The sequence below is a fragment of the Euleptes europaea genome, chromosome 1 (genome assembly GCF_029931775.1).
Source record: "Euleptes europaea isolate rEulEur1 chromosome 1, rEulEur1.hap1, whole genome shotgun sequence".
Lineage (NCBI taxonomy): Eukaryota > Metazoa > Chordata > Lepidosauria > Squamata > Sphaerodactylidae > Euleptes > Euleptes europaea.
Window position 1 is genome coordinate 130169961 of NC_079312.1, and position 24960 is coordinate 130194920.

Consider the following 24960-nt stretch of genomic DNA (forward strand, 5'->3'; position numbering starts at 1 on the left):
TTCTGGGATGATAATACCCTTGTGGGGTGGAGCACAACATTATACTTTTCTCATATGACCCCAGACTTCTGGTGTTATTATGGGAAGAACCTGTGGCCACATCACAAAAGTAACATCAGAAGGGACTCTCCGTTTATTTGAGGCACCACTGCAGAGTGCTTGAGGATGGGGGACAGCTTGTGACATTGACCAGATATCATAAAGGCGTTGTAGGAAAGTCAGCATCTTTTAATGAAATACTTACTTAAAACATCTAAACAATAAACAATAAAAGCCAATAGCCACCAAAGAAACCAAATAACGCCCCACCCACTCTCAGCTGACTGAATACAACCAAAAAGGCTCTCACTTGTTTTTGCTGCAACAGACCAACACAGCTACCCCTCTAAAATCATAATCCATCTTACTCTGCTCCTCTCGTCTTGCAGAAATAGAACAGTGAACAAATGAATGGGGTGACACCCCCCCCATTTATTTGAACATTGTCTCCTCCTGGCCCAGTGAGAGAAAACCCACTTCCTAGCACAGCATTTTTGGCAACCTCTTGATGCACACTGTTAACTAAACAGAGGTAAAACAGAGGTAACTAAACAGAGTCCTAAACAGAGGTAAAAGTAGTCCCCTGTGCAAGTACCGGGTCATTAATGACTCATGGGTTGACGTCACATCCTGACGTTTACTAGGCAGACTCTGTTTTATGGGGTGGTTTGCCATTGCATTCCTCAGTCGTCTACACTTTACCCCCAGCAAGCTGGGTACTCCTTTTACCAACCTCAGAAGGATGGAAGGCTGAGTCAACCTCGAGCCGGCTACCTGAAACTTACTCCCGTCAGGATTGAACTCAGGTCGTGAGCAGAGCTTTTGACTGCAGTACTGCAGCTTACCATTCTGCGCCACGGGGCTCTTACACAGTTGTGTGTGTGTGTAAAGTGCCTTCAAGTCGCAGCCGACTTATGGCGACCCCTTTTTGGGGTTTTCATGGCAAGAGACTAACAGAGGTGGTTTGCCAGTGCCTTCCTCTGCACAACAACTCTGGTATTCCTTGGTGGTCTCCCATCCAAATACTAACCAGGGCTGACCCTGCTTAGCTTCTGAGATCTGACAAGATCAGCCGCTAGCCTGGGCCATCCAGGTCAGGGCCTTACACCGTTACACCCCTTTAAGTCCACTGCAATCAATGGGTTTAGAAGGGTTTAATGCTGTTTAGGCTTGCACTATGAGGTTACTTTGATCAGTCTCTCGTAGTATATAGTCAAGGCAATCCATACCCTGGGACACAAATGAGAACCGTTCCGATTAGTGACAAAGACTGGAGCAGAGCAAGTGTTAATAAGATCAGGGACATATCGCGTATTCATTGCCAAGAGACATAAAGCCAGCTTCTTGACTATTTGCCACTTTGAAAGGAGATCTTAAATTACCCTTGGATATTCACTTCCAGGTGACAGCGATGATTCCTGACTCACCGCAGTCGGCCAGCACAGTGCCGGTTTGGTGGAGACACAGAGCGAAACATGAGGAAAAAGAGAAAAACACTCCGGACTCTTCTTCACAGCACATGGCCCTTCAGAACTGGCATCGGAATATGGCGCTCAGGAGGAAACAGCAGAAAGGGCTGTGTGGTGAATAAAAATGGGCAGGGCCTAAGCGAGGGTGGGTCAAACATATAACCCTATAGCAAGCATCTTCTAGACCTTTCGAAATATACTTTTAAGACCAGTCTTTGAGACAACTGAGGGCATGCAGTCCACGCTCACAGTGTTTTCTGTAGCTCTCGCTGGAGGGAGAATTTCAGGCAAGTGTGGAGGGTGGAACAGATGGCATTTAAAGTCTGAGTGATGTACGTGCAAGATTGATTTTATCGGCAACAGATATATTTGTAATACTGTTTTGTTGGTTTTGTTGACTTGATTTTAGAGAGACTTCAAAAATCAGAAAGTGAGCTGCTGATGAGCTTTTCGGACAATTATAGGCACGTCCAGGAGGAGCGTACTCTAATTGATCGCTGTCTCCCTACTCTTTACCCTGGAAAGGTAACACTTGCTCAGAGCCCTGATTTACTGTTTCTTTCTACCTGCCTACCTAATTAATTTATCTCTCCCCCTTTCTCCAAGGAGCTCAGGGCAGTGTATAGGATCCTCCCATCCGCTGTTTCTTTTAGGGTTACTTTTGGCAAGACTTGTGACAGATTCCATATATGTGTGATTAAGAATTCTATATGCACAGCTGTCTTGCTGCCAAGAGAGCCAGTGTGGCAAAGTGGTTGGAGCATCGGATTGGGATCTGAGAGACCCGGGTTCAGATCTCTACTCTGCCATGGAAATTTGCTGGGCAACCTTGGGCCAGTGACACTCTCTCCGCCTAATTTACTACACAGAGTTTTTGTGTGGATAAAATGGAGGAAAGGAGAAGGATGAAAGCTGCTTTGGGTACCCCACTGGGGTGTAAATGAAGTTAAATAAATAAATAACAAATTGTCATTAAGCAAACCCATGGAAATTGGTTAGCCATAGTTGAAATGTACCAACAATTGTACTTTACTGCCTGGAACACAGGCAGGACAATGGGGGTTACCACACTTTGTATTCCCAGCAATGTATTAAGAGTTTGAAAACGCTATAAAAAACATCGCTTTAAAAGGGTTTTTGGATACCACGGCTTTTAAATGGTTGGAAGATGTCTTCACAGCTAAAAGGGCCAAACAAAGTGCGAACAGTATTTTTTATAACGTTTTCAAACTCTTAATACATCGGTGGGAATACATAGAAAGTGCAAACAGTATTTTTTATAACGTTTTCAAACTCTTAATACATCGCTGCGAATACAAGTGTGGTAACCCCCAATGCTGCTGCAGTCATCTTGTTTGTGGGCTTCCTAGAGGCACCTGGTTGGCCACTGTGTGAACAGACTGCTGGACTTGGTGGACCTTGGTCTGATCCAGCATGGCTTTTCTTATGTTCTTATGAATCGCAATGTGATGGAGAAACTTTTTAAATAATTTTCATTAAGCAGAAATGTACTACAAAAGTGTATTTAGGAACGTTTGTCATTGCTGAACTAATGCCAAGAGTGGCTGTGCTCCTGGCACTTAGCATCCAACCCAATTCCTTTAGTGCGACATGTTTGACAAGAGGATCATTGATTCAGCGTTAGGAGATTATAGAAGTACACACTTTAATGTGATAGTGTGACATTTAGGTCACCCTTTAAACCAGGCTGTTGGAAAAAAGAATAGGACTTTTAAATGAATTTGTTTAAAACCATTAAACACCTGATTGTTTATTTATTTATTTGAAACACTGGATTCAATTTGCAAAAAATGTGTGCGAGTGTGTAAAGTGTTGTCAAGTCTCAGGTGACTTATGAGGACCCATTGGGTTTTCAAGGCAAGAGAGGTTCAGAGGTGGTTTGCCAGTGCCTGCCTCTGTGTAGAGACCCTGTTCTTCTTGGTGGTCGCCCACTCAAGTGCTAACCAGGGTCGACCCTGCTTAGCTTCCAAGATCTGATGAGATCAGGCTTGCCTGGGTCGTGCAGGTTAGTGCAAATTAGCAAAAATAGGAGGGTTTAAAAAAAAGAAAATTAGCAATTTCTTATTCCTCCTGATGTGCAATCCATTGCAATAAGGAAAGCTGAATGTGCTCATTGGAACTTCCATACTCAATTCAACTTTCTAGAGCAGGGTGTGTCTTTCAAATAATGGTCTCTTAAAACTCCCTTATCTGCAAAACAGGGGGACTGCAGTGGGGAGATAAGCTCATATTTTACACATGCTACATTTTATATAATATATCAAATAACAATATTGTGTATATGGAGTGCTATCAAGTTGCAGCTGACTTATGGTGACCACAGCAAGGGGATTTCAAGGCAAGTGAGAAGCAGAGGTGGTTTGCCACTGCCTTCCTCTGCAGAGCCTTCCTTAGAGGTCTCCCTTCCAAATACTGACCCTGCTTAGCTTCCGAGATCTGACGAGATTGGGCTATACCATGCTGCCTTCCCTCCCAATAACATTATTGCTCCGTAATAATTGAGCTGCAGTTGGTGAGTCAGCCTAAGATGATAAAAGGCATCCCTGGCCACCCCTGGCACTTTACATAGGAATACAGATGAAGCCAGAAGCACCCCAGACTATAAACAGGGGCAGTGCTATACCATCTGGAATACTTAGTGTTCTCAGTGGGGCAGAGAGGGTAGAATTTATTCATTTATTTTGTAAATTCATTGGCTGCCTTTCTTTTTGAAATAGTACTAGCAGTACAGATGAAATATAGAATAATATAAAACAGGAGTTCAGCTGGCACCTTAGAGACTAACAGAGTTTATTCCAGCTTAGACTTCTGAGTCAGAGCTCACTTCATCAGATATGTGAAACATGCATCCATTAAGCTGTGGGTTGGGGTGGAGGAAGGAGAACTGTTCCAAAAAGAGGCTGGCTTAAAATAAGGACCAGTCAAGAGTGGTACATTTCCCCTAAAGACTTCACAAAAATTTGGATTTTTCACTCACTGTTGCTGTAATATCTTGCATATCCCAACATTGTGCATTAAGTGCTGTCAAGTCACTTCTGACTCATGGAGTCCCGATGAATTAATGACCTCCAAAATGTCCTATCGTTAACAGCCTTGCTCAGGTCTTGCAAATTGAAGGCCGTGGCTTCCTGTATAGAGTCAATCCATCTCACTTTGGATCTTCCTCTTTTCCTGCTGCCTTCAACTTTTCCAGTGACTCTTGTCTTCTCGTAATGTGTGATAGCCTCGGATTAGTCATTTTAGCTTCTAGGGACAGTTCAGGCCAGATTTGCTCTAGAACCCACTGATTTGTCTTTTTGGAGATCCACAGTATCTGTAAAACTCTCCCAACACCGCATTTCAGAGGACTCTACTTTCTTCCTGTCATCTTTCTTCATTGTCCAACTTTCACATCCATACATTGTAATGGGGAATACTATGGCAATAATGAACTTGATCTTGGTCACCAGTGACACACCCTTACACTTAAGAATCTTTTCTAGCTCCTTCGTGACTGCCCTTCCCAGTCCCAGTCTCCTGATTTCTTGCTTGCAGTCTCCCAACATTTCCTAGAGTTAATTTGTTCAGCTGTTTCATCCTGCAGTTCCCTAAAGGTAAAGGCCCCCTGTGCAAGCACCGGGTCATTCCTGACCCATGGGGTGATGTCACATCCCGACGTTTACTAGGCAGCCTTTGTTTACGGGGTGGTTTGCCAGTGCCTTCCCCAGTCATCTTCCCTTTACCCCCAGCAAGCTGGGTACTCCTTTTACCGACCTCAAAAGGATGGAAGGCTGAGTCAACCTTGAGCCGGCTGCCTGAAACCCACTTCCATTGGGATCGAACTCAGGTTGTGAGCAGAGCTTGGACTGCAGTACTTCAGCTTACCACTCTGCTCCACGGGGCAGTTCCCTAGACCACTTTTTATGTTAATTCTATTTTGGCTACTAACAATTGGGCCTGGTCCTTATCCACTCTGAGTAATTTGAGTGCTCTTTTGATTGGGATCTTGTTTTAAACTAGCCTTTCTTTGTAACAGCTCTCTTCCACCCATTGTGCCTTTCTGTTGCTAATGCTTCAGCCTTCAGCTTTGCTTTCTTTGTTAGGGCTTTGCAGGGAATGAATTTTGGACCGAGCCTGAGCGTATTGGAGATGAACTCACGGGTCTGTTGGTGACACTAGGCCACAGTGAACGTGGCTTCCTGGAACCAGTGACTCATATTGGGAGACCACACAACATCTGGATGGAGATGGGTGAGGCATCATAAGTATCAGGTATTCTGTAACGGGGTATAAGAAGTGAAAGCATTCCTTACTGGTTTATCTGAAAAGGTTTGTATAATCAGAATACATTTGGGCAGTGACAAAATGTTAAAGTACCATACTGTTCACTGTTGGGGACTAAACTGACAAATATAATGTTAAAGAATTGTAAATATGGAAGCTTCCAGTACACTAGCTAGAGGTATAAGGGCAAAATCTTCATACCCAACCATTTCCCAGCAGGTTAGTCTTTTAAAGCAAGCATACAGTGTACCAAAAGCAGAGCAAAATGGTGCAAGGAGGATCATGTGAAAAGGGTTTGCAGGAGAACGCCAAATTAAACTCAGGGGGTTACAATCAGGAAACCTCAGGGGGATCTCCCCTCACAGAGCAGAACTTTCCAGCTTCCCCCTCTCATACTCCCCGAACTGCTCCCCCAGCAGTTCAAGGTATCCTCAGGAACGGCACTGGCCACAGTGTCAGGGTCTGCAGTGGGAGGGAGGAATCGGTGAAAATCCAAGGGTTATGGGGCTCTGCCAGTGGAATCATTCTTCTGCTGGCGAAAAATGAATACACCCAATATCATTAGCCAAGGCCGTTAGCCAGTCTGACCTGGAGGCAAATGCTTCATCTGAGACTGGGAGATAAATGTTGTACCATGAGCATGAAAGCAAACCTGCCCACTGAGCTTTTGTAAAGGACAATTATTTTGGCTCTTTAGGACAGGGGTGTCAAACATAAGGCCTGAGGGCCAGATCCGGCCCCTTAAGAGCTCTTAACCAGCCTGCGAGCCAGCTGAGGCAGCCACCTTCCCCCCTTTCACTCTCGATCTGGGCTGGCAAGGCATGGCCTGGCCTGACCAAGAGACATTTATTTCATATCCAGCCCTCTTAACAATTGAGTTCGACACCCCTGCTTTAGGACGTACCAACACATGTGATTACTCAGTTCCATTCCTGGTAATCTCAGTTGCTTCAGAAGAAGTGCGGGGTGGGGGAGAGGGGAATCCTGAACATTTAGGGCAAATTCTCAAAAATGTTAGTTCCAGCTTCAGATCAGATAGACTTGGATAAAAGGTAAACTGCTACAAGCTAAGTTTACAGCGGGATAGTGCCTGCAGTGGAAACATCAACGTTTGTCAAGTAAGTAAGTAAAATATGTAGGTAGCCAGATTAGTCCACAGCAAAATCCAAAAACAAAAAAAGTAATGTAATTACTTTTATTAAATCCAACCAAAGTTACAACACACTGTGCAAGCTATAGCAGAAGTTGTAAGCAGTCTGGATATTCAAAAACAAAACAAAAGGCAGGGGACAAAAAAGGGATTTTCCAGGCCCGAATCTTAAAGTCCCATTTTCTGTATCTTTGGTAGAATGCTCAGCTGACTTCAGTAGTTCAGGGTGTGCCTTGTATCAGCTTACACCCATCGGAAAAAGGTGCAAAGTTTTGAAGGTGTCCAACTGAAAATGTAAAAAACAGTAATTAATCAAATGTTAGTCAAACTTCTGTTTTTTATGTTGGCAATTGGAAACCTTCCATGTTTTGCTCCTTCTTCCCAGAATGTCGTGGGGGCAACTCGATGCTGTACCCTGTACCCACTGAGGTCAGCTGAGCTTTCTACCCAAGATGCAGACAATGGGGTCTTAAAATCCTGGCCTGCAAGATCCATTTTTCCCCTTTTTTATTTTGCTTTTGAATATCCAGTCTGCTGAAAAGATCTGGATAATTGGAAAACTCCACGCTATGTTGTGATACCAAATGAGTGAAATTATCAGGCATTGGTGTAGAAATATGTAGTTCACATTTTTTATTCCCACAGGTACCAGACCTCCAACGCACCTCCCTTTTCATCGCAGTTGGGAAAAGAGCCTCTTTCGAAAGCATCGGCGAAAGGAATTAAAAGAGATCTTAGAAAAGATGGATTTTTATTGCCCGGTATGATGATGATATTCTCCTCCTTGCACAAGACTGTTCAAGCGAATATATAATTTCATTCATAGCTTCCATCCTGCCTCACAAGAGACTATAATGTCTATATACCGAATTCTCACATGTGCCCTCTGCCTGTGGATACTTAAATCCACAGATGGGGGCACACTTCCCCCCAACAAGATTTGGGAGACCTCCGGGTCCGCAGAAAAATCTGAAAAGTAAAACAAAAACTGGGGGGCGTTTAAATTACCCCAATTTTTATAAAAGCACTTACCTCAGGCTGGCCTGAGAGCCGTGCTGGGCCCAGTGGCAGTGGCTCCCAGAGAGGGAGGGGGAGAGAGAGAGAGACCTCTCGGCAGGGACCTCACCACTGAGTGGAGGTGGGAGGAAAGACGGGGAAAGAGAGAGAGAAAGATAGAGAGGGAAAGGCGGCTTCCAGCAGGGGCCTTGGTGTGCCCATCTGCTGAGAGAGAGAGAGAGAGAGAGAGAGAATGAAAGGCGGCTCCGCGATGGCACCTAGGAGCCACGGGCAGGCCTGTCCAGCTGCAGCTGGGCAGAGGGGGGAAGATGGGATTTCCCCCCACGTTTTGTGGCCCCTCACTTGTAAATTATATTGATGGGCTTTGATTTTCTTTATGACAAGAAAAATTAACAGAAACACCATACTTTACCCCTGTTTTCCCCCTTGAATCAAGGACCTGGATGGCCTGGAAGTCATAGGTAGAAACCAGCCTTTTGTCAATGTATCAGCGCAGAGTTTTGCAAGCTGTGATGGCATTAAAGAATCTGATGAACAAAGAGAAATCCAGTAAGTGACGTTCAGGGTGGCAGAATCTGGACCAAATGAGACATCAAGGAAGTGCAAAGTTTCCAACCCCATGTTTCCTTCACAGTGTAAGTGGGAACTGCAGGTATTTGCAGGGGAAGATTGGTAGGTGGACAGGGGTATGCAACCCTGCAACAAATTCTCCCCCTCCTCAAACCTTTTTTAAAAATTCCCCATTTATATTTTTTAAGAGAGCTCAGCTGGCAGGAGTGGGAGGAAGACAGGAACTACATATTTTCTGAGATAATATCTAGTTTGGTCCTCTGTATTTACTCAAATGGAAGGCAGCTCTGAATGTAAGACAACCCCCTTAAAACTGTTCTACACACACAAAAATAGTATTGGACATAACTGTAACTTGTATATGAATGTAAGGTAACCCTCTCTTTTATGGTGTACCTGGGTGGAAAAACTAGTCTTGCTTCTAAGTAAATACTGTAAAATCTTCTAGTCCTTTGTGAACAATCCTTCTTGTCCTGCTTCACTCTGGGTAGGCCACTAGGTCATGGCTGAGCAAATAAAGCAAAATATTCTTGAGAATATGAACACACATGAACACACATGAAGCTGCCGTATACTGAATCAGACCCGTGGTCCATCAGAGTCAGTATTGTCTGCCCAGACTGGCAGTGGCTCGCCAGGGTCTCAGGCAGAGGTCTTTTACATCACCTGCTTGCCTAGTCCCTTCAACTGGAGTTGCTGGGGATTGAACCTGGGACCAGTCTGCATGCCAAGCAGATGCTCTACCACTGAGCCATAGCCAGCCTGCAAAGGGGAATGAATGTGCTGTTGGCAGCTCCATTGACTTCTGCCTTATTTGCTTTCTGCACCATCTGAATAAAAGCATTCAGTCTATGAGCTCCCATCTGCAGGCTGGAATGGTCCAGCTCAAACCACCCCAGTGAAAACGAGTCCTTAGGGGCTGGCTTTGTCCTCTTGCCCTTTCCCTTGAGTTCTGCTCTTTTTCTTCTTTGATGGCATCTTTTACATGCTTCTGTATCTGGTGCAAATTTTGACACCTGCACCAGAAGCTGGTGTGCAGTGACTCCGTCCAAGAACATGTTAATGGAATGGGGTGAGATCCTTGCTGAACATTCCTCATGCACTGTAGGGTTCACACCCCAGCAGAAGCGCTAAAATGACTGACTCCTCCCTGTCTGCATGTGCTAAGTGAAAGTGATTGTATCCCCATCTTTTCCATGTGCACAACACATAGCGCAAGGTATTTCTTCCAGCACAATTAACCAAATTAAATAGAATCCTGCAAACCATCTGTTGTAAATTACATTGCTCCTTGTAAAAATTATATTGAAGCTCTGTGTGTTTCTGCTGCACAGGTGCTTGGCTTGCACGAGCCAAACTGCGCTAAGTACATTTCCCCTTCTGCTCACATATTGCTGGATCTAGTACATTTTCTGTTGGCTGGTTCTTGAGAGATGAAGGAACTACTAAGAAACAAACATGGGCTAAAGCCTGCCATTTCTTTTCAAGCATATTCCTTTTTTTTCTTAAGCAGTTATGATTTTTATAGAACAGTACACTTACACACATACCCAGCCAAATGCCAGACTGTATTGTCATGGTAACGAATCCTTACCTCAAGCACTCAAGCAAAACATTTATTGTATAGGGCCAAAGGCCATTACAATTAGAACTCATAGAGGGACACAAAGCCTTACCTTAATAACTTGCTAGCAACACATTGCCTACTTTGTTTAGTAAGTGGACATGTCATACTTAGCTTAACCTTTCCCCTTCCTTTCTATATCCTGTGTGTTCTGTTGATGTATATATATTTTATTCATATGTTTTTGACGTTTCATTTGTCTCGATATTCCAGTGTTGTTGTTTTTAAATTAAACAAGGTTGAAAAACAGTCAGTCCTGCTTTTTAACTTTGTTTGTTAGGGATCCATTAGCAGCGTATCCAGATGTATTTGAAGAACCCGTGTTGGGCCCATCTCTGATGTTCTGTGGGCAGCCAGCTCGTTGGATCAACAACTCTTCTCATGAGGTAATTTGGATTTTTGTGCATCACGTAACAATTCCTAATGATGCAACAAAAAACATCAGGAGGTAGTTTCTTTGCTTCTGTGTACTTTGGTGATCTCTGTAAACCAGTACTCTGATGCTTTAGCGTCTTTTAAAATTTAATGTTTGGGTCTTTGACAGAAGCAACAGAATGAAACATTGACTTTTGACCCTAGCCTAGGAGTCATAACAGGGCTCAACCTGACCGGTGGAGGCTCCCATTTTTTTTTTGTTCCAACAGGGTGAAATCGGCATTGCTGCACGAGTCACCTTTGAAATTTTGGTAGGTGAGAAAGCGGAATCGTGGCTCACGGTGAGCAACGATGGCACAGCGGCCATCTGGTATGATTGGCGGAGGCAGTCTCAGCCTTTCTCCTTTCAGGAGAAGAAGGGGGCCAGGATGCCGTATTTTTACTTTAACACCAGGTCAGGTAGGTGACATTTGTTTTTTCAAGATTAACACGGATGACTTCATGTAAATGCCAAATAAGCACAGGAAGGAGAATCTCTGTGGGGGACGCATTTGAAAATAATGGATCCATAACAGTATGTCAGGTTGGTCATGGGCCCTACTAGGGGTGTGCACCATTGTTTTCTCCAGGATTTTTTTGGGTTCAGGTTTGATAGACCCAGACATTTTTGAAAAATCTGGAAAAAGTGGGGGAGGGTTTGGCTTTTTTCAGACATTCAATTTTGGGGGGTCTATTAAACCCACACCCAAAAAATTCCAGCCACCTCCAAACTCCACAGGTGTCTTGGAGGCGGTGGCACAGAGCTGAACACTGGGCCTGGCTGAGCCAAGCCCTGTGTTCAGCTCTGCACCACCTGCTGCCTCCAAGACCTAACCAGCCAGCCAGCTGGTGAGTGGGGGGAAGAGAGAGGGCGGAGAGGGAGAGAGCTCTTCCTGTTTGCACTGGAAGTGATGTCAGCACACCAACTCAATGCCAGTGCACCCCTTAAGTTCTCCCAGAGATTGCCAGCTGTGGCCTGGCAATCCAAGTGTCTGGGGAAGGGCCTGTGGGCACCATGTTGAAGTACTACTTTCTATTGATCAAGGGGTATGTGTTTAGGAAGTTTTTCAGTATCATAGGAAACACAATAATTTTGTTTTTGCACTCGAGGGCTACCACTTGTTTGCTTATTTTTTATTTATGTGGTGGATATGAGGGTGAATCTGTTGATCATGTAGCAATTCTTTTGTGAATTGTTTTTTGTGAATTGTGTCCCCAGACAAGACAGTTATTAGAATGTTCTGAAGACATTCTTCAGACTGAGAGGTTCTACTTGCCTTTGAATGTTTTCAGATATACATGCCTATAAATGTAGTACTGTTAATGGTAAATGGTTTAATTTGTAGATACACTGCATTAAGTTTTTATTAACCAAAGAGCTAGTAATTTCATTTAGAACTAATGAGTTGGGTGTTCACAACATGAGACTCTCCTAGAACTATAAGATCTAGGAATAATAAGATCCGCGTATTCAGGGGAGGTTAAAAGCTTGGGTGTGCTCGTGGGCCCTGCCTTGAAAAGCAGGTTGGTGGCCAGGAGCTCCTTCTGTCTGCTACATCTGATTCACCAACTCTCTCGTTACCTAGACTCTGGCCCATCTGGCCATGCTGATCCATGTTTCTGTAATCTCATGGTTAAATTACTGCAGTGTGCTCTACGCGGGATTACCCTTGAAGAAAAAGTGGAAACTACAACTGGTCTAGAACTCGGCTGTCTGACTATTGTCAGGGGCTAGAAGCTGGGAACGTATCTTGCCCAGTTCAAAACAGCTGCACTGCCTGCCAATCTGTTTCCAAGTTCAATGCAAGGTGCCGGTTATGACCTTTAAAGGCCTTCATGACCTGGGACCCACTTATTTGAAGGACCATCTCCATCCATATGTCCCTGTGCACCAACTACAGTTGTCAGGCATCCATCTGTTGGCTGTCCCACCACTTAGGGTGGCCCATCTGGCATTGACCAGCGCCCAGGACTTTTCCATCATGGCTCTGTGGAATGGGCTCACTGAAGAGATGGGGGGCCCCCTTCCTGGGAGATCTTCGGGAGGTTCTGCAAGCCCTGCCTGTTTGCCAGGACTTTTGATGGGGTTTTAGCAGCAGGCATCTTTTAAGGGATGGGGAGACATTTGGGGTTTGCTGTTTTAATTTTGGTTTTCACTGAAAATATTTTTAACTATTACTCTAAGTCACGTTGAACCACACGGAAAGGCAGGATATAAATGTTTAAATAAATGTAATAAATTATGATATAACCAATAGATGTTTGTGTGCGTGTAAAGTGCCGTCAAGTCGAAGCCGGCCTTTGGCGACCCCTTTTTGGGGTTTTCAAGGCAAGAGACTAACAGAGGTGGTTTGTCAGTGCCTTCCTCTGCACAGCAACCCTGGTATTCCTTGGTGGTCTCCAGCATCACTTTATTTATTTATTTGCTTATTTGAAGGAGTTATGTCTTGTTTAATTCTTGGCTCAAGGTTTCTGACTTGGCTTACATAACGGAAAACAATTCTCAATTTAAACAACTGCTCAGTATCATCAATAATAATGAATAAGGCAGCTAAATAAAATCATCAGAATAAAGAACTGCTACCAACCAAAGACCGTTAAAACATCAAAACAATAAAAGTCAGCAGCCAGCAGAGAAACCAAATAATGCCCCACCCTCCATGATTCCCTCTCTCAGTTGACTAAATGCAACCAAAAACTTTGGTGAACAAAACCGTTTTTACATACTGCATAAAACTAGCCAGGCTGGGCACCAGATGATCACCTGTGGGGAAGGAGTTCTATAGACAAAGTGCCACAGCAGACAAGATCTCTGGTGACCAAGACTCTGCTTCCCCTCTAAAGACAGCGGCATATAGAGCAGGGTCTTTGCAGCTCATCTTAACTTCCAGGCAGATTTATATGGGTGCAAACAGTCCTCTGTACCTGGCCCCTGACCATCTAGGGCTTTAAAGCTAACAACCAGCATTTTGCATTGTGCCCAGAAGTTAATGGAGACCCAGGGTATTATGCCAGTCAAGAATCTTGCTGCTGTGTTTTACACCTGTTGAAGCTTCCAACCTGTTTTCAAAGGCAGCCCCATGTAGGGTACATTAAAGTAGTCCAGTCTGGATGTGATCACAGCTTGGACAACTGTAGCCAGACCATGCCTTTCAAGGAGAGACTGCACCTGGTGCATCCACTGCAGTTGGGTGAAGGGCATTTGGTAAACTGTTTTGGCGGATCTGGCGGTGGCTCTACCCTGTATGTCGTTTTTAGCTCGCTAATGGACTGTTGCGCTGTTTTTATGTGTTTGCCGCTATGTGTTGCTTTGTTAGCCATGTTGAGTTGAAGGAGGTCAAGAGGGATCTAAATATTTTAAATAAATAAATAAATTCCGCAGAAGGCGTCTGGGCTGCCATGTGTAGACACAGTTCAAATAGTACCCTGAAACTGCAAACCTACACCTTTAGCTGGAGTAAGGCCCCACAGATCGAGCAGGCTCCTTAATCCCTGACTTGGCAACATTATCAATCAGCAACATTTTACTTGTGTCTGATTATTTACTGGCACTAGTCCATCCCATTACTATTTAATGACTCAGCTTAAAAGGAGAAGGGGAGCTGTGTGTCATCTACCTACTGATGTCACCTCACTCCAAATTCCCAAATAATCTCTCCCAGCGGTTTCATGTAGATGTGGAACCCCACAACATAAATCCCAGGGATCCGAGCAGGTGTCCCCCAGCACCACCATACTTGGCCCACCAGCTAGGATTGGAACCACTAGGACATGATGCCACCAGTTCCCATCTTGGACCACCAAGTCAGAAGGATACCATGGCAGAGGGTATAAAAGCCACCAAGAGATCCAAGAGAATCAAATGGATCATACTCCCCTGTGTCTGAAGATTGTCAGTCAGAGTGAGGCAGTTTCAGTTCCAAAACAGGGCTAGAAGTCAGGCTGAAAAGGGTCCAGTCACATCATACCCCTGAGTATTTTGACCAAAAAAAGATATTTTTCAGTTACTAAACCAGGGATGGGGAATCTTTTTTCCGCCAAGGGCCATTTGTATATTTATAACATCATTTGCGAGCCATTCAAAATTATCAACTTAAAAATTAGCCGACCAGTACGTTTCTCCATGGCCCGGGTGGGAAAGGGTTAATACAGTTTCTTGGGTGGTCCTAGCATCTCCATAGCTCATGACTCTTCTGCAAGGGGGGGGAAAGGTTCATTTTCTCGGCAAAACAAACACACATCTGCCTTGAGTAGAGGCTATTCCTGTCTGTGGGAGGGTGCGGATCACCAGTCTTAGATCTTTCTGCGCTAGAGATCTTCCAGGACCCACGAAGGGCCAGACCAAATGATTTCGCAGGCCTTAAATGGCCCCCGGGCCTGACGTTCCCCACCCCTGTACTAAACAGTAACTGTTTATGTCCAGGAAGGGCTTCTTCGGGAGAGATTTCATGACCACCTCCTTCAAGACTGTTGGGACTATCACCTCTCTAAAGAAAGCATTCCTTCAATTCCATGGGCAACTTTGATAAGATGTAATGAGCCAGTGTGGGCAGGAGTTTAGCAATCATGTGGGTGGGCTGAATCCCATCACTGCAAACAATTTGTTCACATCCTTCGGTCCCAACAACAGGCGTTTGAGACAAATCTAGACAACAGTTCTGGTAACACTGTTTATATGGTCTGCCAGATTGGTGGTATCTAAGTTCTGTCAGGTATCTGTGCTTTTATTTGTGAAAAGCCTGACAAAGAAGTCATGGTGAGCTGGAGTTATCTGACTTAACACCATCAGAGGACAGATGAAGACGCTCTTTTGCCATTTAGAACAGTTCTGCTTGACGGCTTTGTGTCTGTCTCAAGTTGTCCGCCTGAACTGTTTCCAGTGGCAAAAGGGCTTTTTCATCTGTGACTTGATGGTATTAGGAAGCTGATGAAAGGTGGAAACTGTGGCCATTCCCAGCTGCCTGGGGCTTGTAACTGGAGGCCAGCAAAAAATTTTTACATGTAACTGTACTGAGGACATTTTTATTGTACCTAAAAACCTTGTTAAGGCTTAATCTAATAAATAAAATGTAATGCTTGAAGTATTGCTCAAAGGAATTGTTCTTCCTGGGGACACAGGAATGTTTTCCTTCCCTGTACGTTTCTTCTGTTCCTCTTAGGTGTTATCTTGCCTGGAGAAACCAGGAAATTTTCCTTCATCTTCAAATCGTTGAATGCTGGAATCTTCAGTGAAACCTGGGAGTTTGGCACTCACCCTGTGTTATTAGGGGGGGCTGTGTTGCAGATGACCCTCTGGGGAATTGCTGTGTATGAAGATAAAACTTCAGAGCTTAGGGAGAGCCTCCAGGTAACTCAACAATTGGGGTCAAGACTGTCAGTTTTGTGCTTTGGTGTAGGGTTATGGGTGGGACTGGGATCTAGAAAGCTGGGCTGAGATGAGATAACTTGCTGAGCAACATTCTTCTGAACACTTTTACGTTTTAAAAAGAACAGCACTGGGTGTTTCTGTAGAGGTAGTCTGAGTATGGATTTTATAGTGCCCATATAATCTAAGGATACTCCTGAAGGGACAAAGGGAAGGAGAAGGCAGACAGTATCCAGCCTATGCCTTACTATACTTACCTTGAGATCAGAAGTATAACAGCAGAAAATGTGATGCTCAGCTTCTCAACCTACAGAGTGGGTGTTCATAAGAACATAAGAAAGGCCCTGCTGGATCAGACCAAGGCCCATCAAGTCCAGCACTCTGTTCACACAGTGGCCAACCAGGTGCCTCTAGGAAGCCACAACCAAGACAAATGCAGCAGCACCATCCTGCCTGTGTTCCACTTCACCCAAAATAATAGGCATGCTGCTCTGATACTAGAGAAAATAGGTATGCAGCATGACTAGTATCCATTCTAACTAATAGCCATGAATATCCCTCTCCTTCATGAATATGTCCACTCCCCACTTAAAGCCCTCCAAGCTGGCAGCCATCACCACATCCTGGGGCAGGGAGTTCCACAATTTAACTATGCGTTGTGTGAAAAAATACTTCCTTTTATCTGTTTTGAATCTCTCACCCTCCAGCTTTAGCAGATGACCCCGTGTTCTAGTATTATGGGAGAGGGAGAAAAACTTCTCCCTGTCCACTCTCTCCAAACCATGCATAATTTTATAGACCTCTATCATGTCTCCCCCCAGCTGCCTTCTTTCCAAGCTAAACAGCCCTAAGCGTCTTAACCGCTCCCCATAGGACAGTTGCTCTAGTCCCCTAATCATTTTGGTTGCTCTTTTCTGCACCTTCTCAAACTCTGTAATACCATTTTTTAGGTGTGGTGACCAGAACTGTACACAGTATTTCAAGTGTGGTCTCACCATAGATTTGTACAAGGGCAGTATGATATCAGCAGTTTTATTCTCTATTCCTCGTCTAATTAACAAGACTATAATAACTTTCTTTGAGGCAGATCTGCGCTTTTACCCTAAACCAAGCTTGTGTGTGTGTAAAGTGCAGTCAAGTCGAAGCCAACTTATGGCAACCCCTTTTGGGGTTTTCATGGCAAAAGACTAACAGAGGTGGTTTGCCAGTGCCTTCCTCTGCACATCAACCCTGGTATTCCTTGGTGGTCCCCAAGGATACTAACCAGGGCTGACCCTGCTTAGCTTCTGAGATCTGACAAGATCAGGCTAGACTGGGCCATCCAGGTCAGGGCAAACCAAGCTTAGCAAGGTTTAATTTTGAGAATGTGTAGAAAATTCTTGTTGTTCCTACAGAACTACATTCTTTAGGTTTCCATTGCAAAGAGCCAAACTAGATCAGATTTATAGTACAGCCATACCCTTGTTTGGGATTATGTACATCTCAGAACCAAAACTGGTTGGACTAAAATTACAGAAACGTAATCATGGCCTATGCAATGCAGTAGGATCAGCTAAACCACTACAGATAGTTATGCATAAATATTCCAGTGCTAGAGGCTCCACAGCCTTGGATCGGTGGGGGTGGCTCGTTCTTTTGGTCATTCACTTTCTTAAATCTCAAAGAATTACCCCAAATACTTACCTATTGTTCCTGCAGAGTTATTCTGAATTCATTAGGGCCAATGAGAAAGCTGATCTGAAATCTCTTGGTAAGAAGATTCTGTATATTTAAAATCTGCAGTAATTTCTGCCCACTGTCTTCTGTTTCATTTGTTCAATAATAGGGCACACAACATTTTGTGTTCAGAAGGTTGCAGGTTTAATCATTGGCATATCCACTTAAAAGGCTTTGAAGGGCTGCGAATGACCCCTGCTTCAACCCTTGGAGAGCTGCTCCCAGTCAAAGTAGACAGTACTGAGCTAGCGGTGTTCTGACAGTGTAGTGCAGCTTCCTGAGTTCATACAAAACTAATAATATTTTGTCCCCAGAGTTTTACCAGAGGAGAAGCCAGGAATGAGCACCCACTCTGAAGACGTGGGCTCCAGTCCCCGAAAGCTGGTGCTGGAATAACATTTTGTTAGTCTTTGAGATGCCACAGGGCTCCCGTTTATTTTTGTTACAACAAACTAACACTGCTACCCCTCTAAAATCAACACCACTCTTACTGTACTGCTCTTGTCTTGTAGAAATAGAACAGTGAACAAATGAATGGGGTGACCCCCCATTTATTTGAACATTGACACCTCCTGGCCCAGTGAGATAAAACCCACTTCCTAGCACAGCATTTTCGGCATCCTCTTTATACAGACTATTAACATCGCAATCCTAAATAGAGTTACACCCCTTTAAGTCCATTGCAGTCAGTGGGTTTAGAAGGGCGTAACTCTTGTTTAGGCTTGCGCTGTCAGGTTCCTTTGCTCAGTCTCTCGTAGTATATAGACAAGGCTATCCATACCCTGGGAAGAGGTTTCAGAAGCAAAGATATGATGTTACAGAATACTGTGTCCTCCTATTTGCATTCCACATTCATATTTTACAAAATCATATGCCTATGTCCTAAAGTTTTATTTATTTATTACTCTGCCTTTCTCACTGAGACTCAAGGTGGATTACACAGTGTTAAGTCGATAGGCTAGGATATCCAATAAACAGTATATTAGGATTAGGACTGTGGAAATTAAAAACAAGTTACAAAGCTGAACTAAGCTGAAACAAAGCATAAGTACTAACATGGCATATTAAATGATGCAGAAATTATATAATAGGATAATACATACAGAACGGATAGTACGTACTATCCACAGACCCTTTCCCTTTATTAAGGCATCTTCCGGAAACATTCTGTTATAGCTTGGGCATCTTGGCCATCTTCTGGTCACTAGGGGTGTGGAAGCGGGAGGTAGTTGTGAATGCAGGGGGTTGGACTTGATGGCCCTGGTGGTCCCTTCCAACTCTATGATTCTATGATTCTATAGTAAAGCCCTGTTAGTAAAATCCTCCTGAACAATTCAGTTTTGCAGAGTTTGTGAAATGGCAGGAGCGTAGAGCCTTCCTGACCTCATCAGGCAGGTCGTTCCATAAGCTGACGACATAAACGAGAGTGCACGAATACAAGCAGTTGTTGATCTGGCCCATTTGCAAGGTGGAACCTGCAGAAGGCCCTGCTCACATGAGTGAAACTGTCATGGCAGAGCATAGGGGGAGAGGCACAGATATGTGGGTCCAATGCCATAAAGAAATTTGTGTGTGATAGCCAATACCTTGAATTGAACCTGGTAACTGATGGGCAACCAATGGAGTGACTGCAGAATTGCATTAATAGGCATAGTCTGACTTGTTCCTGATAATAACCAAGCAGTGATATTCTGCACCAACTGGAGTCTCTGAGTTGACTTTGAGGGGAGACCTAGAGTGCATTACAGTAGTCTAGTACTGATGTTACTGTGGTATGGATCTAAGTGACTAGACTGGCAATATCAACGTAGGGGGCCATCTTGTGGGCTAAACTAGGTGGATAGAAAGCATTTTCTTCCCTTCAAATGAGTTATTATCTGGCAGCTTTGGGGTAGAAATAAATAGGGCTGTGCACCATTCCCCCCCCCCCACACCCGGTATTATTCGGGTTCGGGTTTATTAAACCTGGAAATTTTCAAAAATCCAAAAAAGCTGAATATAAAGTATTCAGCATTTTCGAATAATCAAATTTTTTCGGGTTTAATAAATCCAAACCCAAAAAATACACTGCTCGAAGCTCCAGCCTTGCGCTTGGATCGCCCTTCCCCCACCGCCCCATAAGTTAGAGGCTGCAGGGGAGAGCAATGTAAGCGCTGGGCTCCAGTTCGGCACTTAGTTCGCTTTCTCCTGCCACCCCGAAGTAGGAGGCTGCAGGGAAGGGCAATCTGCACACTGATTTCACAGAGGGCAGGCGGCGGGGATCTGAGTCAGCCTGCAGGTAAGTAAGGGGGCAGGGAAGAGGGGAAGCAGGCCCAAAGAAGCCCAAATAATGCCCCAAAAATTTTAGATCCCCTTTTTTGGCTCCCTTTTATTGCTGCCATTTTTTAACTGGTAACCTCCCCCGCATCTGAAAAATACCAAAATACTGGTTTGTCTTTAGCCGAATTCACACCCCCTAGAAATAAATATTAGATAATAGTGTCAAAGCTGTATCATACATATGCAAAAGTATGGCTGCTGTTTTTCTGTATCTTTCCCTGTAGTTGCAAATATATGTAATAGTTGATATTTGCAAAGTGATTTGCAATGCAGTCCTAAGCAGAGTTACACCTTTCTAAATCCATTGATTTCAGTGGACCTAGATGGGTGTAATCCTGCTCAGGATTGCACTATCATTTCTTACGTATGGCTTTCTTTGGTGTTCCAGCAAGAGATGAAAGACCGGGAAATTGCTGTTATAGTGGAGGAGAATCTGAAAGAGCTGCTTAGTCGAATTCGTACACCACCACTAACACCTTCTCCTATGGATGTGTTCGTCTCGGAGGAAGATGTATTCCATACAATGAACCCAGAGGTATCATATTTGCTTTGGGGTTAAAGGGGTAAGATAGTGAATTGCAGAGTGTTAAGAACCTGGACTGCAAATCATGGGAAGTTTCCGAGAACTATCCAAGGTACAGCTGTGCCACCTAAACCTTCTGTTTTCTGGCTCAGGAGCTGACAATTCCTATACTTTTTGTAAAAAAAAAAATCAAGAAACATATAAGAAAATAAAAGCTAAAATGCCCAGGAGACTGAAAATGCCCTCTGAATGTTGCCCAAAAAATCTCTGTGGCATACTGTGCAGTCAAGACAATGGGTAGGGCCCATGGAGGATTTCCATGAATGGAAGTGTGCGTGTGTTGATTTCCTTCTTCCCACTGCAGACCACCAAGCTGCTCCTGGGGTTCTGCTATATTAAAAGGGGGAAGGGGGTGAAGTTCCACTCCATGGATAAAATCCCTTCTGTCGGTGGAAATTACTTGCATCTTTTATGGCTGGGAGGAATATATATGGTATATCTGATGTATTGTTCATATGAAAGTTCATGCTACAATAAAATAGTAGTTTTCAGGTGCACCAGGTGCTTTAAGATTTTATTTTGGGGTTTTTTGGGGGGTTGTTGTTGTATTTTTGTGGCAACAGACTGATCTTCTAACACTTGTCTGAAATTTATATTGTTGCTCTGTAGAGAGGCAGGCAATGGGGAACCACCTCTGTTCATCTCTTGCCTTGAAAACCCTACATGGTCACCATAAGTCGGCTGTGACTTGACAGCACTTTCCCCCTTAAAGGACTCAAAAGCTCTATAAATGAATAAGAGTATTGCAGCCATATGTGGGTAATTAAATCTCATAATAGATGAAAAGATTCAGATAACCCTTTTCTGGAATCCCATAATCTGTTTACACTTCATTTAGCAAAACAAGTTAGCACCCAGACTTCCACACTGCCAATAATGGACATACGCTGCCTTACACACTTTTGAAAATTCTAATCAATAAATCATATTGCCTGTACAGCATCACCCCATGGGTCAGGAATGACCCGGTGCTTGCACAAGGGACCTTTACCTTTTAAAGTTCTGATTAAAAGCTACCTTTTAAAAATTATTTGGTGGTTTTTCTTCTCTGTATTTTAGAAGAGATCCCTGTGTTCCAGTTAGAGCTACATGATGTTTATCTGATGAACTGCTGACATTTATGTTCTCAGAGGAAGAGTGGCTAGGTTTTTAGCTTCTCTACCCCAAGATCCTTTGGTGCATCTTAAAACCCTGTTCTGCCCAGAGCAGTATATGCTGGATGCTGGTCTGTGATACCCATATTTCCTGGCTGTGAGTTTGTCACATCTTCCTCAGTGCCCTGTTTTTCTACCAGTAATATTACTTAAGCACCTAAGAACACAGAATGATTGCTGAGCATTCAGAATTAGCCCTGTGGTGACCATTTAAACTAAAGAAAGGTACATTTATTAGTAAACACAGAGAGAGAAAGGCATAAAAATATCAGAGATTAAACAATTCTAACCTCTATTTAAATTTATTTAAGGATGCATTTATGTTAACACTGAACAATCACATGTTTTATTACTGGGTCAATGTTCTCTAAAATATAATGTAAATTGCCAGCGTGGTGTAGTGGTTAAGAGCGTTGGTTTGGAGCAGTGGAGTCTGATCTGGAGAACCGGGTTGATTCCTCACTCCTCCACATGAGCAGTGGAGGCTAATCTGGTGAACTGGGTTTGTTTCCCCACTCCTACACACGAAGCCAGTTGGGTGAACTTGGGCTAGTCACACTCTCTCAGCCTCACCTACCTCACAGGGTGTCTGAGGTGGGGAGAGGAGACACATCTACACGTGTGGAGACAGAATTTTGCTTTGGGATCTTTGGTCAATTAAACCAGATGATGGGAATTTAGTGCCGCTTGCAAATATGGACCCAAGGGGAAATTAATTTTGAAGCTGGACAATGTGTTGTCAATTACTAAAGGCAAATACAATCGGAAATGAACTGTCAAGAAGAGTTGGTTTTTATATGCCAACTTTCTCTACCACTTAAGGAAGCATCAAACCGGCTTACAATCACCTTCCGTTCCCCTCCCCACAACAGACACCCTGTGAGGTAAGTGGGGCTGAGAGAGCTCTTAACAGAGCTGTAACTTGCCCAAGTTCACCCAGCTGGCTTTGTGTGTAGGAGTGGTGAAACCAACCCGGTTCACCAGATTAGCGTCCGCTGCTCATGTAGAGGAGTGGGGAATCAAACTCGGTTCTCCAGATTAGAATCCACAGCTCCAAACCACCGCTCTTAACCACTACACCACGCTGGCTCTCAGGAACAGAGATGTTCCTGAACAGTCTCCGTGATTTCCACTTTTTTTTTTTGCCGTCATGTCACAGCTGACTCATGGCAACCCTAGAGTTTCAAGGCAAGAAACATTTGGAGGTGGTTTGCCATTGCCTGCCTTCACGCCACGATCCTGGTATTCCTTGGTGGTCCCGCATCAAAATTCTTGCCAGGATCGAGGCTGAGAGTGTGTGAGTGACCCAAGGTCACCCAGTAAGCTTCCATGGCATGAGTGGGGATTTGAACCAGGGTTTCCCAGGATCTAATCCAACACTTTAACCACAACACCATGCTGGCTCTCTGATTTCCACATAGCTAGCCATTTATCAATTGGTGGCCTAATCAGGTTGGAAGGAAGTGTTGAGAGGCAGAAGGGACAGTGGGTATAAGACAGTCCCAGGGCACATTGGCTCCTTCCTGAAAAGTAACTTAATTCATCCTGCTCCTGTGAAATTCTTTGGCCCCTTTTTAATGTACTCATAGCTGGTGTATCAAAATGTATCCCAGAAAGGGTTTTTTCATCACAGAGGCCCTGATTATTGTGTGGATCTACCAGAATCTGTTTAGACACTTGTTTCCTTTATATCACTGTGTATGTCATTCTTGTTTGCCTTGTGTTCTTTTGTTCTCTGCCTGTACCAGTTACACTACCAGCACCAAGTGGTGAAGGGGCTTCATGAACTGTGGGACAAATTCATGAATCCTCCAAAAAGCATTGGTAATGTGGATGACCTCTCCCAACCAAAGAGTGCTCTGGAGTTGCAACAGAAAAGTCCTGTGGAAGATACAAGCAAGAGTATCTCCCCAGATATTTCAGGAGCACGAAAGTCAGTGGTGGAGTCGCTGATGAGCCACGTGAGTGCAACTGATGAAGAGGAGGATGTGAATCGAGTGGAGTGGAATCTTTCCATTGCAGATTTTAGACAGGTGATTGACTAGTGTTCCTCATTTTTCCTTCTTCCTTTTAATATTCCCAGCATGTGTGTGTGTTAAGGGCTGTCAAGTTGCTTGCAACTCACGGCGACCCTATAAATCAGTGTCCTCCAAAACGTCCTATCCTTAACAGCCTTGCTCGGATCCTGCAAATTGAGGGCCGTGGCTTCCTTTATAGAGTCAATCCATCTCTTGTTGGGTCTTCCTCTTTTCCTGCTGCCTTCAACTTTTCCTAGCATGTCTTTTTCAGTGACTCTCGTCTTCTCATAATGTGACCAAAGTACGACAGCCTCAGTTTAGTAATTTTAGCTTCTAGGGTCAGTTCAGGCTTGATTTGATCTATAACCCGCTGACTTGTTTTTTTGGCAGTCCACACATCCTTACACTTAATAATTTTTTCTAGCTCCTTCATGGCTGCCCTTCAAGACTAAATCTCCTTCTGATTTCTTGGCTGCAGTCTCCCTTTTGGTTGATAATGGAGCCAAGGGATAGAAAGTCTTGAACAATTTCAATTCCCAGCATATCCCATCATTTTAGTAGTATATCCAAGAATTTCTGTTACTGACAGCTTAAAAGAATTGCAATGAATCAAGATTATGTCTTGATGTACGCACAGACCTGTATATGCTAAGATATTTGTCCATATCACGTCAGAAGGATAATACACATTTCCATTTGATTGTATTCATTTTCCAAACCAAGTTCCAGAGCTTTTTTGGGGGGGGGGGGTTGAACACATATCTGCACTGGAAACAAGCATATTCATTTTATGTTGAGTCCTCACGTATTTTAAAAACATATGTATGGGCTTCTGAGTGGGTATAATATCCAGGATCAGGAGAGATCCCATATTCTAGAAATGAAGCTTTCTTGAATCAAATATTCAGGACTGCCTGTGATAATGGGAATGAGAGTTTCATCATGTATTGGGGTGGAGGTTCTCTCCCCATGCCCCTACCGCAATACATGATTCAGCCTTTTTATTCAACCAGGTATGATCTTGGACACATGAAGCTGCCTTATACTGAATCAGACTCTTGGTCCATCAAAGTCAGTATTGTCTACTCAGACCAGCAACAGCTCTCCAAGGTCTCAGGCTAAGCTCTTTCACATCACCTACCTGCCTAGTCCCTTTCACTGGAGATCCCGGGAATTGAACCTGGGGCCTTCTGCATTTCAAGCAGATGCTCTACCACTGAACCACAGATCCCCCCCCC

The 24960-nt window shown here is 44.0% G+C and overlaps 1 protein-coding gene and 1 non-coding gene across 2 annotated transcripts in view; one reads left to right on the plus strand and one right to left on the minus strand.

Moving 5' to 3' along the window:
- The window catches only part of MYCBPAP (MYCBP associated protein), a 39373-nt gene that overhangs the window by 10097 nt on the left and 4316 nt on the right, over positions 1-24960 (plus strand). The window contains exons 5-14 of the mRNA XM_056864282.1: positions 1442-1622; positions 1918-2033; positions 5612-5759; positions 7588-7703; positions 8396-8508; positions 10434-10539; positions 10798-10987; positions 15727-15914; positions 20356-20502; positions 23453-23737. Coding sequence (XP_056720260.1) covers positions 1442-1622; positions 1918-2033; positions 5612-5759; positions 7588-7703; positions 8396-8508; positions 10434-10539; positions 10798-10987; positions 15727-15914; positions 20356-20502; positions 23453-23737 — 1590 coding nt within the window. The remainder of the gene's footprint in view (positions 1-1441; positions 1623-1917; positions 2034-5611; positions 5760-7587; positions 7704-8395; positions 8509-10433; positions 10540-10797; positions 10988-15726; positions 15915-20355; positions 20503-23452; positions 23738-24960) is intronic.
- Positions 24882-24955, minus strand: TRNAF-GAA (transfer RNA phenylalanine (anticodon GAA)). Its single transcript has one exon. It is a non-coding gene; the product is annotated as a tRNA-Phe (tRNA).